Genomic DNA, 15,091 nt, shown 5'->3' with positions numbered 1-15,091 from the left:
AGATGCAGTAAAGACAGGCTCACACTTGGCCCCAACATTTTACAACTGACTTGGACGCTATTGATCTCAAAACAACGCTAGGACGGCCAGAAACGCCGCGGAGATCACTGGGTGAGTCGTCAGATCATAATTAATGTGAGGAGAGGGCTGCATGTTCAAAAAAACCGAAATTCTCCTTTAAATAACTCATGCTCAATGGTCCCTAAACTTATGTAATCTTATGTACCCCTTGAGCTGTTTTGCCATGCCAGTATTAGTCTGCCCCCTCACTCATGCGTGTTGATTCTGCTAAATTTGTTCTATTATTATTATTCAGGAGCAACATTTTTTTTTTTTTTTTTTATGATATCATTTTTTCCTGACAATATCGATATCGTGACGTTTCGATATCGCGAAATATCGTGTGACGAAATATCGTGACACCCCTAACGCATGGTAATCTCTTCCGTCTTCTGTCCTGCTCCGTCCCTTATCCCTCTCCTCCTGTCTCCTCCTGTCTCCTCTGAGCGTGTGTGTGAGTGAGCCTGTGAGCCGCAGTCAGGATGGCTGTGATGGTGTCAAGGTGCATCACTGCTCAGTGTGCTTGGATGGTGGCCCAAGAGGGTCATCATGGGAAGGTCAGACAATTCCTTCCCTGTTTCATCCCATTCACTGACAGATTGTACTGGCGCTACACATGCAGGCAGAGAAATCCTAACCAGAGATCATGATGTCATGATGTCAGTCTGTGATGAATGACATGACTGATGCTCTGCTCTCTCGCTCCTCTCTCTCTCTCTCTCTCTAGGTGGCTGTTCAATCAGGCAGTCTGTACTGGCTATGCCTTCTGTGGCGTTCTGTTTGGCCTCTGCAGTCTGACCAACCTCACCGTGCTCTCCTCCGTCTGCTGGCTCAAGGTCTGCTGCCCCAACTACGGTAAGACCGCCCCCCCCCCCCAACACACACACACGCACACACACACACACACATGCATGCATGCACGCACACATACACACACACACACATGCATGCACGCACGCACGCACACGCACACACACACACACACACACACACACACACACACGCATGCATGCACGCACGCACACACACACACACACACATGCATGCTTGCACGCACACACACACACACACACACACACACACACACATGCATGCACGCACACACACACACACACACACACACACACACACACACACACACACACACACCATTAGGCTTTTGTTCTTACCAACATGTGTTGGACTGTACAGTTGAATGAGTCTAAGGTGTGGGGAAAATAGAGAGGTCATAGAGCAAGCTATCAGAACCAAGGACAGCGCTCATAATACGTCAACACAATTTACAGTTTGCTTCTCCTCATATCTTCAGTACCGTCTGAAGCGACCATCATTACAGTCCTGTATTTCCACATACTAAACTGAGGGAAGCATTCTTTTCACTGAGTCATCAGAAAGCCTGCTGCTTCACCCATGTGGGCTTGTTCAACTCATTATTGTTTCTGCCAGTTGTGCAGAAAGAGATTCCGTGAGAATTCGCTGAGGTCAAACGTTGAATGTGAAGGGAAGAAAGAAGTGAAAGTAATGAGGCCCGCGCAGCAACTCAACGGCTGCTTACCCAGTGAAATGTTTTATTCTCCATCTCACTTTGGCTAAGTGGCCGTGCGTGCCGCAGCAATGTTAATATACACATGGCTATATTTCAACCTTTAAAGTGGAGGATGCGTAAATCAGGAGCTGTTTAAAATGTATTTTGATGTAACATATTCATGTATTCCGGGGCCAGGGTGTTAACAGTATGTTTTTCTAGAAATCCATAAAGCAACTCATTATTGGACTTGCATGTTTCCCTGGCAGCAGTCTTCTGGCCCCGTTGAGCATGTTGACTCAAAAAGCATTACCAAACACACTGGATGACAGCCAGCAGGGATGATGCACAGGGAATGGTTCAGGTCAAGGTCATATCACCTGACCCTCATGCAGAGGTCACCTGCACTACAAGCAGTCATACAATCAATACTATGCATTTCCTTTGAAAGCATTTGAAAGCAGCTATGGGAACAGGTCACGGTGCTGCAGCAGTCAAGGTGAACGTTTACGGTTCTGTTCTAATTATTCTCCGGTAGTTCTTTAGGACAGCTTTTCTCTCGATTAAACTGTGCAAGGATGACACAAGGACATGCGACTCAACTAATGCCTACCCCACACTACAGGATAATTTGCAAGATTATGGCCAAGATTCCCCCCTCCCGATTTTCTCGGGGGTGCTCCCGATTTGAAGCGCGTCGGGCAGATAATCTTCCCAAATGATCCTGTAGTGTGTGGGGTTCAAAGATTCACAATCGGGAAGACTGCCTCTTCCCGATTGTGAATCGGCCATATCTAACATGTTAGATATTTACAACCCGACAGGCGATTGCATCTTGAGCAGAGAGCCAGTAGTAGCTGCGTTTCCATTAGTTTTTCGCAAAATAAACTGGTCCGCGTCCACCCGCAGCCCCGCACAGAAACAAAGAACGAGGAAATTGTCATCGAGGTGAAATACCCGTGCGTCTTTGAACGGCACGGAAAACTAATGCTATACTGCAAAGCATGTAGCCTACAACAAGCGCTTAGGTCTCTCAGCTTCCCGCATCGCGAGTGTCCGCACGGAAAAGTGAGTCAAATCAGCAGACGCGCCCCTCCACAAGACACCTGTGCAGACGGTTTTCGCCTGGCCGTGCACAGTAGGCCTACACCCCGAATGGACGCGGCTGTCCGCGCAAATATTAGTTAAACAAATCCTTTCAGTGCAAATGCATTATAAAAAAAAAAAAAAAAAAAAAAAAAATCGAAAACGAAAACGAAATGACACTACTACACCCGGTGCGCACACTGAATAGGCATTTTAAAAGTTAACGTCGAGCCCTGCTTCAAGGTGAATCTTCGGCATAATCTTCTAGTGTGTGGGGTTGCGTTTGAACAGACGCGATTGTGTGTGTGTCCCAAGATTGAAATGTTAAAAAATCGGCTCTCTCTGTCCTGTAGTGTGTGGGCTCTCAAGATTTTTATAATCTTCAAGGATTTGAAAATCCTGTAGTGTGGGGTAGGCATTAGGACAAGAAAAGTCGGTAACCCTTTATTTTACAGGTACCCTAGTTACATAATGAACTATTTGTAATTACACATGAACACCAAATGTAATTACACAGTAATTAGTTACCAATTTAATATCAATATTTCCCCCCCAAGTCTCTGTGTATAATAACAAAGCGACAAAGTGACAACTACATCTGACTGACATACAGTTATCCTCTCAAACTCCACCATGGAAATTTGGAAAGCCCTCGTGGCTGAGTGGTTAAAGCTGCCTGCTTTGCAATCAGAGGTTCAGTGGTTCGAATCCACCACTGGGTTTTAGCAATCTCTGTCCCAGGCCAGAGCTTCTTTACAGGTCCGGTACCATGTAACTACATATGAACTACAGTTGAATAGACTCACTCCACTTTACAGGTCCGGTACCATGTAACTACATATGAACTACAGTTGAACAGACTCACTCCACTCTACAGGTCCGGTACAATGTAACTACATATGAACAACAGTTGAAAAGACTCACTCCATTTTACAGGTCCGTTACAATGTAACTACATATGAATGTCATTTATAACTATTGGTACTTACTATGTAATTACATTTGGTGTTCATGTGTAATTTCAAATAGTTCATGTAACTAGGGTACCTGTACAATAAAGGGTTACCAAAAAGTCTGTATTTATCGTGTGGCATATGAACTCAGTGTGCAGTAGTGCACCCTCGTGCAGTATCACTCAGGCTGCACGTTTGCTCAGTGATCAGCACTATTGTCTCATGACCAGGAGGACCTGTCCTGCGTTCAGCCTGTGGGACCTGTGGAGTCTGCATGTCTTCTGTCCTGCGTTCAGCCTGTGGGACCTGTGGAGTCTGCATGTCTTCCTCATGTCTGTGTGGGTTTCCAAAGACCTGCAGGTCAGGTGGATTGGATACTCTCTAAACCAGTGATTCTCAGACTTTTTCATATGAAGGTCCCCTAATTTACTACAGATTAGGACCACGGACCCCATCTGATGAGAGAGTGTCTCTCGGACCCAAATCTGAGAATATTTGTAATCTTAGTTATGATTTTGTCAAATACGCTGTGAGATGTAGCTTTCTCTCTCTCTCTCTCTCTCTCTCTCTCTCTCTCTCTCTCTCTCTCTCTCTCTTTCTCTCTCTACTAGACGTACTGTATCCCCCGCATCTTTTTCTTAATTGATGGTACTGCCCCTCCAGGTCATTGTAACCCATGGCATTGCCAGACAGCGCGAGGGGCCATGGCATGTCTATATTCTAAGATCAGAGACAAATTAGTTTAGGTCCTGAGGTGAAATACTGCTCCCTCGTAGCTCTGAAATACTTCTTTGCGTGACAGAAACTGAGGGAGGAAGAGAAGATGTCAGACCTACGGGTACCGGATGCGTGCGTGCGTGCGTGCGTGCGTGCACGTGTGTGTGGGTGTACAATGCATTACATTGGCCTTTTTGCATGTGTGCTCGTATGTATGTGTCTTGTCATGTATGTGCTTGCTTGTATGGCTGCAACCCTTCACTACAGCACTAACGAGGATCATTAGTCTTTCAGCCACTAATAGGCCATAATGGATTTATTAACATGAATCTACACGCAATCACAGACTACACACTCATATGAGGCGAATTATTAAAATATTGATTTGATGCTGACACTCCCATGAGTCATACATAAGTCTGTATATCAATTTTACACAAGGATGATTTCATATCAATTATGCCTATTTATTTTTCCACGACTAATCAGTGACCGCTAAATTTGCTCATTAAATCATCATTACAGTGTTGTTAATTTATTTTTCTTTCTCCCACAGTGGAAAGAGCGGTCATTTGTCAAAGCATCACTTAGCAAAGTCACAATTAATTTAGAAACATCTCAGGTGTGATCATTATGAATTAAGAACAGTTTACAGAAAGTGCATGTAAGTTAATGATGTTTACATCTGGAGGGCTATCCAACTTCACGGGGCCTTAAAGATTTAGTGAACCAGCATAACAGTTTCTGAATAAAAGTCTGTGTTTCAGGCTCCAGTTGGCTGAAATATTACCACTAATAGGCGCAGGCAATTGAAGAAAATGCTGTATTTTCAAAGAGAGAGAGAGAGAACGAGAGTCCATAATGGTGAACAGAAAACCTCCAGAGACTTCAAGGCTCACAAATAATACTGTTGGAAATGCAGATGAGCGCAAATAAGTATGTTTTTACAAGACTCAGCCACAAGGAACTGGTAAAGGAAGCCAGTACAAATACACAGAGCTTACACACACACACACTGAACCATGCTGTCCTTAGGCTTGTCCCCAAACAAGCTTAGACTCCTGTGCAGACATGGTCCCCCATTCACACACACAGAGACACACACACTGTCTCAATAACACACACACTATATACAGAGTCAAACAAGGAGAGCAAACAAGCATGGGGATGTGAGAACTATTGGCGCATTCCTTTATCGCAAAATAACTGGGATGTTGAGGCTAAATGACGTCACATCCGTTTTGTTAGCGTTCCATTTGCAGAAAACTTGAGCTGGGAAGTTCACTGTTCATTGGTCAGATCCAGTCGCTCGCCAGCCTAGCCATTGTTAGCGATAACAGTTGATAACATGGCATTTCGCTGCATTTTGCGCATACAAACACTGCAGCCTCATGTCCACATAGATAGATGTTAGGCAGTGCTGTGTGTACAGCTGATTTAATGAGACACAAACAAAACACAAGTGCTAAACAACATTACTACGATTATAACTACTGTACGCAGCCATCTTGGATTTTTGAGGTCGCGGCTGCTGAGGCTCCTACGAGTTTGGAATGGGAAATACCAGCTCTGGTACATCACCGTCCCAGCTCATGACCTTTGAAGTCGTAAGATTACCAGTTCCCAGTTATAAAGGAATGCACGATATGTGGAGAAAGAGGACAGAAATCTCAGAGGTTTGATTGGTTGTGCAGAGAGAGAGGCGGGACAGCTCTGGAGAGACGGCAGGATAAAGAGGGATCAAACTCGTGAGCTTCGGTCTCCAGTTGCGGTGATTATTACATCCGTTTCCACATGGATGACAACATCAGACAATCAACTCCGCTTTCATTGGAGTGTGTGTGTGTGTGTGTGTGTGTGTGTGTGTGTGTGTGTGTGTGTGTGTGTCAATGCTGCTGTTTGTTTCCTTTCGGCAACCTGAACAGCCTGTTAGCCCGGCTGACCAGTGACCACCCAGCCTCAGCCAGCCTGACTGCTGTACAGACAGACAAACAGACAGCATCAACTTTATTATTATTATTATTAAGGAGTTGTAGCAGTTTTAAGAAAGTCAGTTTTTCTTTATGTCTGTATGTACGGTATGTATGTATGTAAATTATGTGTAACGGCGTTGTGTTGGTGGTAATTGCAGCAACCCATGTTAAGGGCTTGCCCAGGGATGGATTCGGACTGCCGACCTTCGGCTTGCGGGACGGACACGCTAACCACTGCGCCAAGAGAGCTAGCTCCATTATACTGGGGGAGTGAGTTTAACCAACTTAGGACTCACGAGGACTCACATTCATTTGGTTACATATGTATGTATGTATGTATGTATGTATGTACCGGTATGTATGTATGTATGTATGTTTGTATGCATTGCATGTATAAATGTATGCATGTATGTATGTACCATTTTCTGACAGACAAATGATCTCCGAGTTGGTGATCTAACAACAGAACAAAGATGCAGTGCCTCCCGTTGGCTTCTTCGTCGACGACCCCCGCTGATCATCTGCTGATGAACTTGTGAATGGACGCTGGATCGAATGGCCTTCGATCGAGGGAAGCAGGGACTGGGCGGCCGCTGATGGCTCCTTAGTATGAGGCTCTCTCTAGAAATATCTTTCCCCCTGAGGCTCACCAAAGAGGAGGCTACTGGCAGGAGGGTGATGGGGTTATGTATAGCAGAGGGGAGCTGGGAATCACAGTGAAAGAGGACTTGGGGCAGACGATCAATGAGGGCTATTTCTCTCGGTGCTAAGTGGTATTGAGAATTGTGGGGTTTTCAGGCACCAGCGACCTGAAGTAGACCTCAATCACAGCAGTCAAAGTCCACGTGCCTTAGGACAGTATATCACATGGTGCTCATGAGCGGTGAATGACGTGGTCTAGCTGGGGACGAAAAGAAAAAGTCAGCGTTTCCATACTTATTCATGACTGACCAATGTTCTCTCCTGTGGATCAACCAAAATTATTGCTCAACTGAATCTGCAGCACGGCCAATGTGCATAGTAGTACATCATGCATTGTACATTGCTTATCATTTGACCTGCGCCGTATGTAATGTCAATGACATCTTGTATAATGTGTGCTGTACTGTATACATGTATACACACACATTTGGGTGTTTCGAGTCGCAGGACACGCATTTGTTAGAAATGGAGTCCAGTTCTGCAAATAACAAGAACAGCTGGTTTGGGGTAAAACGCCTGGCACAGGCTAAGTGTAAGAAAAGAAGTTGGGCTGGATCTAGGTAGACTTTCAGTGTGAAAGAGCGTACCTGTGATATACAACCCCCAGTACTGATTTAGGTGGAGTCAGATACGTGTTAAAACATGCGTCTATGGTCCCTTGATGGGTGTGACAGCTCTGTGCTGGGTGCTGGCTAAATCAGACTCCACAGAGGGGTTTTGAAGGCAATTCCCGGAATTAATGTCCACAGACGCTCTCCAAAACGATCACAGGAAAACATCAGTTTGCAGGAAAAAGCGATCATGATCATACAGAGCAAGATGCAAGAAGTTCAAAAATGTCACTTTAAGTGGTGACTAAGCCGGAAGATTGAAGCTTCGTGCGATGATAAACTCTTCATTTGTAAACAGTATCTGCAAAAACAAATGTGAGACTTTTTAATGAATTGAATTTAAGAGCAGTTTCTTTGTTAAAGAAACAAAACTCTGCAGGCACAACCAGACTGAACATGGCTGTTGAAATGTTCTGAAGCAAGACATTGAGCAGTAAGATAAAGAACTCCAGGAAATTCGATGTTTCTGGTCAAGATGTCCAACGTGCCGTATACGGTTTTAACGTTGTTACTTGCAACGGACGGGCCCGTTTCACAGGGCTTGTCGCTTTGCGTGGACCACACAAGGAAATCGTTTTCATCCGATAAGCTCTAGATGGATCCTTGAAGTGCCGCTGGGGTAGCTGGAGAAGTTTGATCAGTGAAGGAAGCTTCATCAGATAACAGCCGTCCATAATCACTATCAGTAGCCGCTTTCACACAGAGATCAGCGCAAGATTGCCATTCAGAAGGCCCGCAACGCCGGCAGCCTTGCCACAGAAATTGTTTTCACACAGAGCCAAGCAGCCCTAACCTGACGCTGCCAGATGGATGGTATAGCTCCACATAGTTTCACTAAACCAGTCGATCTGGGAATGCAGTAACCAGACCCGCTGACGGAGGCGGGCACTTTTTCCAAGCTACTTGGCAGGTGATTGGATGACCCATCTGTCTATCACCGCTGGTGGGTGTTAACTTCAACCAATCAGATCGCCGAAGGTGCCTGTGCCTGATGGTATGCCTGTGCCTCCATGGTATTCATTGATTGAGTCATAAAGTCACCTTCGAAGCATTTAGTTAGATTATAACGAACTAGTTGTGTGGCTTAGCCTTCCCAAATGTTGAGGGTTGTTTTTTAGAATTTAATACATAGAATTGGGAACGTTACATTCAATTTCATTCAGACTGCCTGCCACTTCCGCGGCGGCAGCCATGTTGACGAGTGAAAAGAACTACAAAGACCATGTACCCACTACTTGCAAGCAAGGTTAAAGCAGCCCCACCATTTTTCCACCCCAGGGGGTGTGCTTTCAGGTTACATCCACCCCTCCCGGATTGAAATGAGGTGAGGGGAGGCATAAGGTTAGTGTAGCCTACATAGGCTACTCCTGTAGTGAGGGGAGGCATAAGGTTAGTGTAGCCTACATAGGCTACTCCTGTATGATGATGAACGAATTCATTCAACAACCAAACATCGCCGATGTACGCCAGCAGCTCTCAACGTGCAGCTGGTCGTTAGGAACATCAAAGGGAAAAGATGAGTCTGATGAGAGCTCACCTTAATATGCCCACAACGCAGAGAGAACGTATCTGGTGTATATTAGATCTTGTATCATAGATCTTGTGGGGCCGTGGTGGCTATGGACAATGCACACAGTGGTGGTATGGACACTGCACACAGTGGTGGTATGGACACTGCACACAGTGGTGGTATGGACACTGCACACAGTGGTGGTATGGACACTGCACACAGTGGTGGTATGGACACTGCACACAGTGGTGGTATGGACACCGCCCACAGTGGTGGTATGGACACTGCACACAGTGGTGGTATGGACACTGCACACAGTGGTGGTATGGACACCGCACACAGTGGTGGTATGGACACTGCACACAGTGGTGGTATGGACACCGCCCACAGTGGTGGTATGGACACCGCCCACAGTGGTGGTATGGACACCGCACACAGTGGTGGTATGGACACTGCCGCACACAGTGGTGGTATGGACACTGCACACAGTGGTGGTATGGACACTGCACACAGTGGTGGTATGGACACTGCACACAGTGGTGGTATGGACACTGCACACAGTGGTGGTATGGACACTGCACACAGTGGTGGTATGGACACTGCACACAGTGGTGGTATGGACACTGCACACAGTGGTGGTATGGACACCGCACACAGTGGTGGTATGGACACTGCACACAGTGGTGGTATGGACACTGCACACAGTGGTGGTATGGACACTGCACACAGTGGTGGTATGGACACTGCCGCACACAGTGGTGGTATGGACACTGCACACAGTGGTGGTATGGACACTGCACACAGTGGTGGTATGGACACTGCACACAGTGGTGGTATGGACACCGCACACAGTGGTGGTATGGACACTGCACACAGCTTTCTCACTGCTTTGATGTACATCAAATGAGCACGCTGAGGCCCTTAACCTAAACCACGGGGCTTTAAATCGGTCAACTTCAAAGTAAAGGTTCATTTTATCACAATTGTGACAGAGAGAGGAGCGTGACATTAAATGGAGAATGAAGTGTTTCTCGGCAATGGCCCTGCAAATCAAAAGAAGAAGCCTGGACATAAAAAAAATATATAGTATTTTTTATTCATCATGCAATCCTTTCTCCTGATTAAATCACTCGTGCTGCATGTGCACATCACAGAAAAGAGCATGGTGAAAGCATGGTGTCACATTGTGCCTGGTGCCTGGACTGTGGAGAACAAGGCGGTGTTACCTGTTACGTAATATAGCTTCCTGACTGCTTTCCTCAGACACCATGGCCGTTTCTCAATACCAAGAATGCATTCTTGTTCTTGGGTTCTTGGGGAGAACGTTCTTGCTAGTCGTTCATGGAAGAATGAACTTGCTAGGTCACAAGCACACATGACGCTGTTGGCAGTTTGAGACGATGCGTTCTTGAGGGTATTACCAGCGCAGAGGCCGCCTGCAGTACTACACAAATAAAAAGTTCAGCACTTCGTAAAGTGGCACTTATTGAAACCTACTACCCTGCTTGTAGGCATCAAAAGTCATCAGAAATTAATTTAGTGATGAAATAAAACTTTAAATTGTAAAAAACTTTCCGGAGCTTATGGCGTCTTCTCTGCTGCGTTCTGCCTCTGCTTATGCCGAAATGCATGCTGGGATATCTGCCTTGCCAAGTTGACACAAGTCACCAACCAGAGCATCCTCGGTAAAGTGGGCGTGTCGAGAACACATCCGGGAATTTTAAGCATTCTTGGCGAAATGTGAACTTTGTATTGGAACAGTACTTGGGCTTCGACTGATGACGTTTCACAGGGACACAAGAACACACAAGAACGCTTATTGAGAAACGGCCCATGGCTTCACAGAAAAGCTGTTGAGCTGCTAATCGTCTTTCACAACGCATGATATTTACGTTTGGCTTCCTGGCATAATGATTCGCTATGTTGCTAACTTTACTTCCTGGCAGAAGGATTCACTATGTTGCTAACTTTAACTTCCTGGCATAATGATTCATTATGTTGCTAACTTTATCTGTGTCCCTATGGGCACATGAGCTAACCGCTGTCACATGCCTGAGGTTACATCTAAATATACTGTACATGGGCAGGAGTGGAGATCATGTGGATTCATCACTATTTCCATCCTTAGCTTGTTGCATTCCTGCTATAAGCTATATGTTAGGCGGTGTCCTGATGCATATTTCAGTCTAGCCAACCTCACAGTGAGGACGGATGAATTTAATCTTCTTTTTGCAGTTGCCTATGAATTATTCCATTCATCTCTTATATTGGCTTATCTCTCTCTACTTCTCCTTCCTCCTCTCCTCTCCTCTCCTCTCCTCTCCTCCTCCTTCTCTTCTTCCTCCCCCCTCATTTCCTATTACCAGCATCAGGTAACCACACTCAATATGCTTCAGCAGCATATTGTTGCTATTCTGTTATTCCTTCCTATTATGTCCTCTCATCCGTCGGTAATCTCTCCCCCCCCCAACTCTCCTCCCCATGTGTCTGTCTCCCTCTCGCCCTCCCATGCTCCTGCAGGTAACAAGTTCTCGTACTACCACGCCTGCCTGCTGGTCCTGGGGGTCTGGTGCTACGCCGCGGTGTTCGCCACGGGTCCGCTGTCGGGCTGGGGCAGGTACGGCGCCGAGCCCTACGGCACGGCGTGCTGCATCGACTGGCACGCGCCCAGCCACAATGCGGCAGCACTGAGCTACATCGTCTGCCTCTTCTTCTTCTGCTACCTCGTGCCCTGCACCGTCATCTTCCTGTCCTACACCTTCATACTGCTGACGGTGCGCGGCTCCCGCCAGGCCGTGCAGCAGCACATGTCCCCGCAGAACAAGATCACCAACGCACACACTCTCATCGTTAAGGTAAACGCAGCTATAGAGACACTGCATGTAATAGGCCACGCCCATCACGGGGGAAGAGCTCCGTTCATTTCCACACACCAGCGTCATTTTCCTTGAATTAAACATAGCTAAAAGCTGTTGTGTGGTGGGGCTGCGCAGAAAACAAATGTCAAAAATCGCCAGTTAAAGTTGTTTTGTACTCCTGAGCAAAACGAGGAAGCCATTGAGAATTGGCGAGATGAAAAATGTGGATATTGCTGTCAAGAAGTAAGTTGGAGTGTTCATCTTCCGTATATACGATCTTTTGGTGCAACACGCAACCATGCACGTGACATAGGAGAACGCCAGGATTGGACAGGAGTTTGTGTTTTCCCCCGTCTTGCGCGTGGTTTCTGAATGATGACGCGTTACGCAGTGTCTCTATAGTCACATTTCAACAACATTCCACACATTTGCTACATTTGCTACTAGGTTCCACATTTTAGAATAATGCACACAAATATATGCAGTGAAAACAGTGTTCAACTAGAGACCGCCCAGCCACAAAGGTGGGCCATGGGTGCAGGGGTATAAAGTGTGTGTTGTTTGGGGGGGGGGGGGAGGAGGGGGTTGGGCTACTTCTGGCTCCCTTGCTTGGACGACACCCATCTTCGAACTCTGCCTTCATTGTGATCTCGACTACACACCTGGAAATTGTTGTGACTGCATCTTGCACGGTTGCACATTCACAAAATAGACATACAGACAGACATAAAGGACACACACAGACTCACAAGGTGAAAACAGTAGCAGCCACACCCAGACACTGTCGCAAATCAAACCCTTCGGTAACACTATTTGGATAGTCTGCCTACAGAGAGTCTGCAGAGTATTTGTAACATTTAAACAGCGTATTAGTTGACATTGAACAATTCAACAGATTATCTAGAGTATATGTGGCAATTCATGAACATGCCTAAATTACATATTCCACTAGGTGCAGATTTTTTGGAATGCAAAAGAAAACAGAAGCTTGTTGAATCTGAACTAAGCTCTTAAAACAACATCTACAGACAAAGCGAAACAATTTAATTGTTTTTTTGTTTGTTTGGTTGTTGTTTTTTATGTTTTTCCCGATTTTTTATCCCATTTTTATCCCCCATTAGTGCTAATTTTAATTTATTTATCCTGGTTGCTGCTCCACCCTCTGCCGATCTGGGGAGAGCCGAAAACTGGCTCCATACTTCCTCCGAGACATGGGCAGTTAGCCAGCCGCTTCTTGCCACCTGACAGGGGAAGCTTCACTGGTAGGACATAGCACGTGGGAGGGTCACACTATTCCAATGAGTTCCCCTCCCTCTGAACAGGCGCCCTTAACGACCAGAGGAGGAACTGTGATAGTAAATTATTGATTGAGTGCTTATTGATTGATTGCTTATGAACTATGGCCCTTCTAAGATGTATTTTGTGTACTATGCTCTTCATCATTGCAGAATATTCCTGTATAGGGACTCGGAGAACATGTATCTTGCCTTGAGTGAATAGACGTAGATTGTTGTCACATCAGCAACCAGGATATTGCATGTTTTGGTGAAGGGGTTCCTATATGAAGGAAACCCCCGGGAGGCACGGGGAGACCATGTAAACTCCACACAGAAGGGCCCTTTTGACGGCCCCACCCGGGCGGTGGGCACTCGAGGACATGCGGACGGGCACGCATTCCTTCAGCGTTCACAGCGTCCCAGGTGGGAATCGAACCCAGGACCTTCGAGCTGTGAGGCGACAGCGCTTGCCACTGCACCACTGTACCCCCCCCAATTGAATTGTTTAAAGTCAACTAATGTCAACTAAAGAGCTGCTGAAAGGTTACACATACTCTGTAGAATCTCTGTAGGCGGCGGACTATCCAAACTGTCAAAAACCATTTGTCTACTAAACACATCTAACACAGATCAAATTGGCCTTAAGATAGTGGGAAATAATACAGTAGTAGGCTACATTCAATCAAGACAGCTCGTGTATGCCTGAGTAATGTGTTTACATGCTGAGTCGATGTGTTTGTCTGCACCTGTTTCTCTCCTCAGCTCTCCGTGGCGGTGTGCATCGGCTTCCTCACCGCGTGGAGTCCATACGCTATCGTGGCCATGTGGGCGGCGTTTGGCGACCCGGACGAGGTGCCGCCCATGGCGTTTGCCGTGGCCGCCATCTTTGCCAAGTCGTCCACCCTTTACAACCCCATCGTCTATCTGGTCTTCAAGCCCAACTTCCGCAAGTCCCTGTGTCGGGACATGGCCCAGTGCCGGAGGACAGTCTGTGCCTGCCTGTGTCGGCACGGCTCCGCCCAGAAGGGGGGCTGCGCGCAGTCTCAGCGCAGGGAGGAGTGCAACTCCACGCGGCTGTCCAACGGGCTGCCGGACAGCCACAGGACGTGCAGGCACTGCCCCTGCCCCAACGCGGGCTCCGCTGCTGGATTCAGCTGTCTAGAACAACACACACCCCAGCAGACTGCCAGAATACTGGCAGGATCAACACACAGTGAAGTGGCTGTCAGTCAGCTCTCCAATGAGGTGCAGAGCGACTTCCTCTAGTGAGAGAGAGGGACGCAAACACACAGCCGGCGTGAAAGTGAGACACAAAGACGTGACGGAGGAAAGAGACAGTGAGGGAGAAGATTGAAAGACGGACGAATTGCAAGACAGGGGAAAAAAGGACAAATGTAATTGAAAACAGAAGGACAAGGTGGATTGAACGGAAAACCAACTTGATCACTTTGAAGGTCAAACAGACCTCTCTTTCCCCTCGACGGGGGAGGTTCTCTTATGCCTCAAAGTATGTGATACAGCAAAACACACGCGCACACACGATCCCACACCACACAAAGTTAAAAGGAGTGTAAACCTAATTGAGCCGGAGAGGCAACATGCAACCGCAGAAGTGAACATCAATATTTCATAAGGTCAGATGAACGAGAGCTGATAGCCCTCTCATGACTCTGATTGATTCCAGTGAAGCTGGATATCAGCTGCTAACAACCGACTGCGGAGATGAGCTGATGAGCAGAGAAGCTCCACGGCCACGAGCACTGAGGAACTATAGAAGGGATCTGCTTTTGTGAGTGGAAAAGTGGGCGTGGACTTCGCA

General features: G+C 46.7%; 1 protein-coding gene across 1 annotated transcript in view; it reads left to right on the top strand.

The window, feature by feature from the left end:
• opn7b (opsin 7, group member b) overlaps positions 1-14,538 on the top strand; it is a gene marked incomplete at both ends in the record, with an annotated part of 16,691 nt that extends 2,153 nt beyond the window's left edge. The window contains 3 exons of the mRNA XM_083641922.1: positions 788-915; positions 11,658-11,992; positions 14,035-14,538. Of these exons, the coding sequence (XP_083498048.1) occupies positions 788-915; positions 11,658-11,992; positions 14,035-14,538 (967 nt within the window). The remainder of the gene's footprint in view (positions 1-787; positions 916-11,657; positions 11,993-14,034) is intronic.
• Positions 14,539-15,091: the final 553 nt, after the last annotated feature.

The sequence above is a fragment of the Poromitra crassiceps genome, assembly GCF_964638095.1.
Source record: "Poromitra crassiceps genome assembly, chromosome: 8".
NCBI lineage: Eukaryota > Metazoa > Chordata > Actinopteri > Beryciformes > Melamphaidae > Poromitra > Poromitra crassiceps.
Note: the sequence above shows the minus strand (reverse complement) of the source record. Positions and strands in the feature narration are given on the sequence as shown.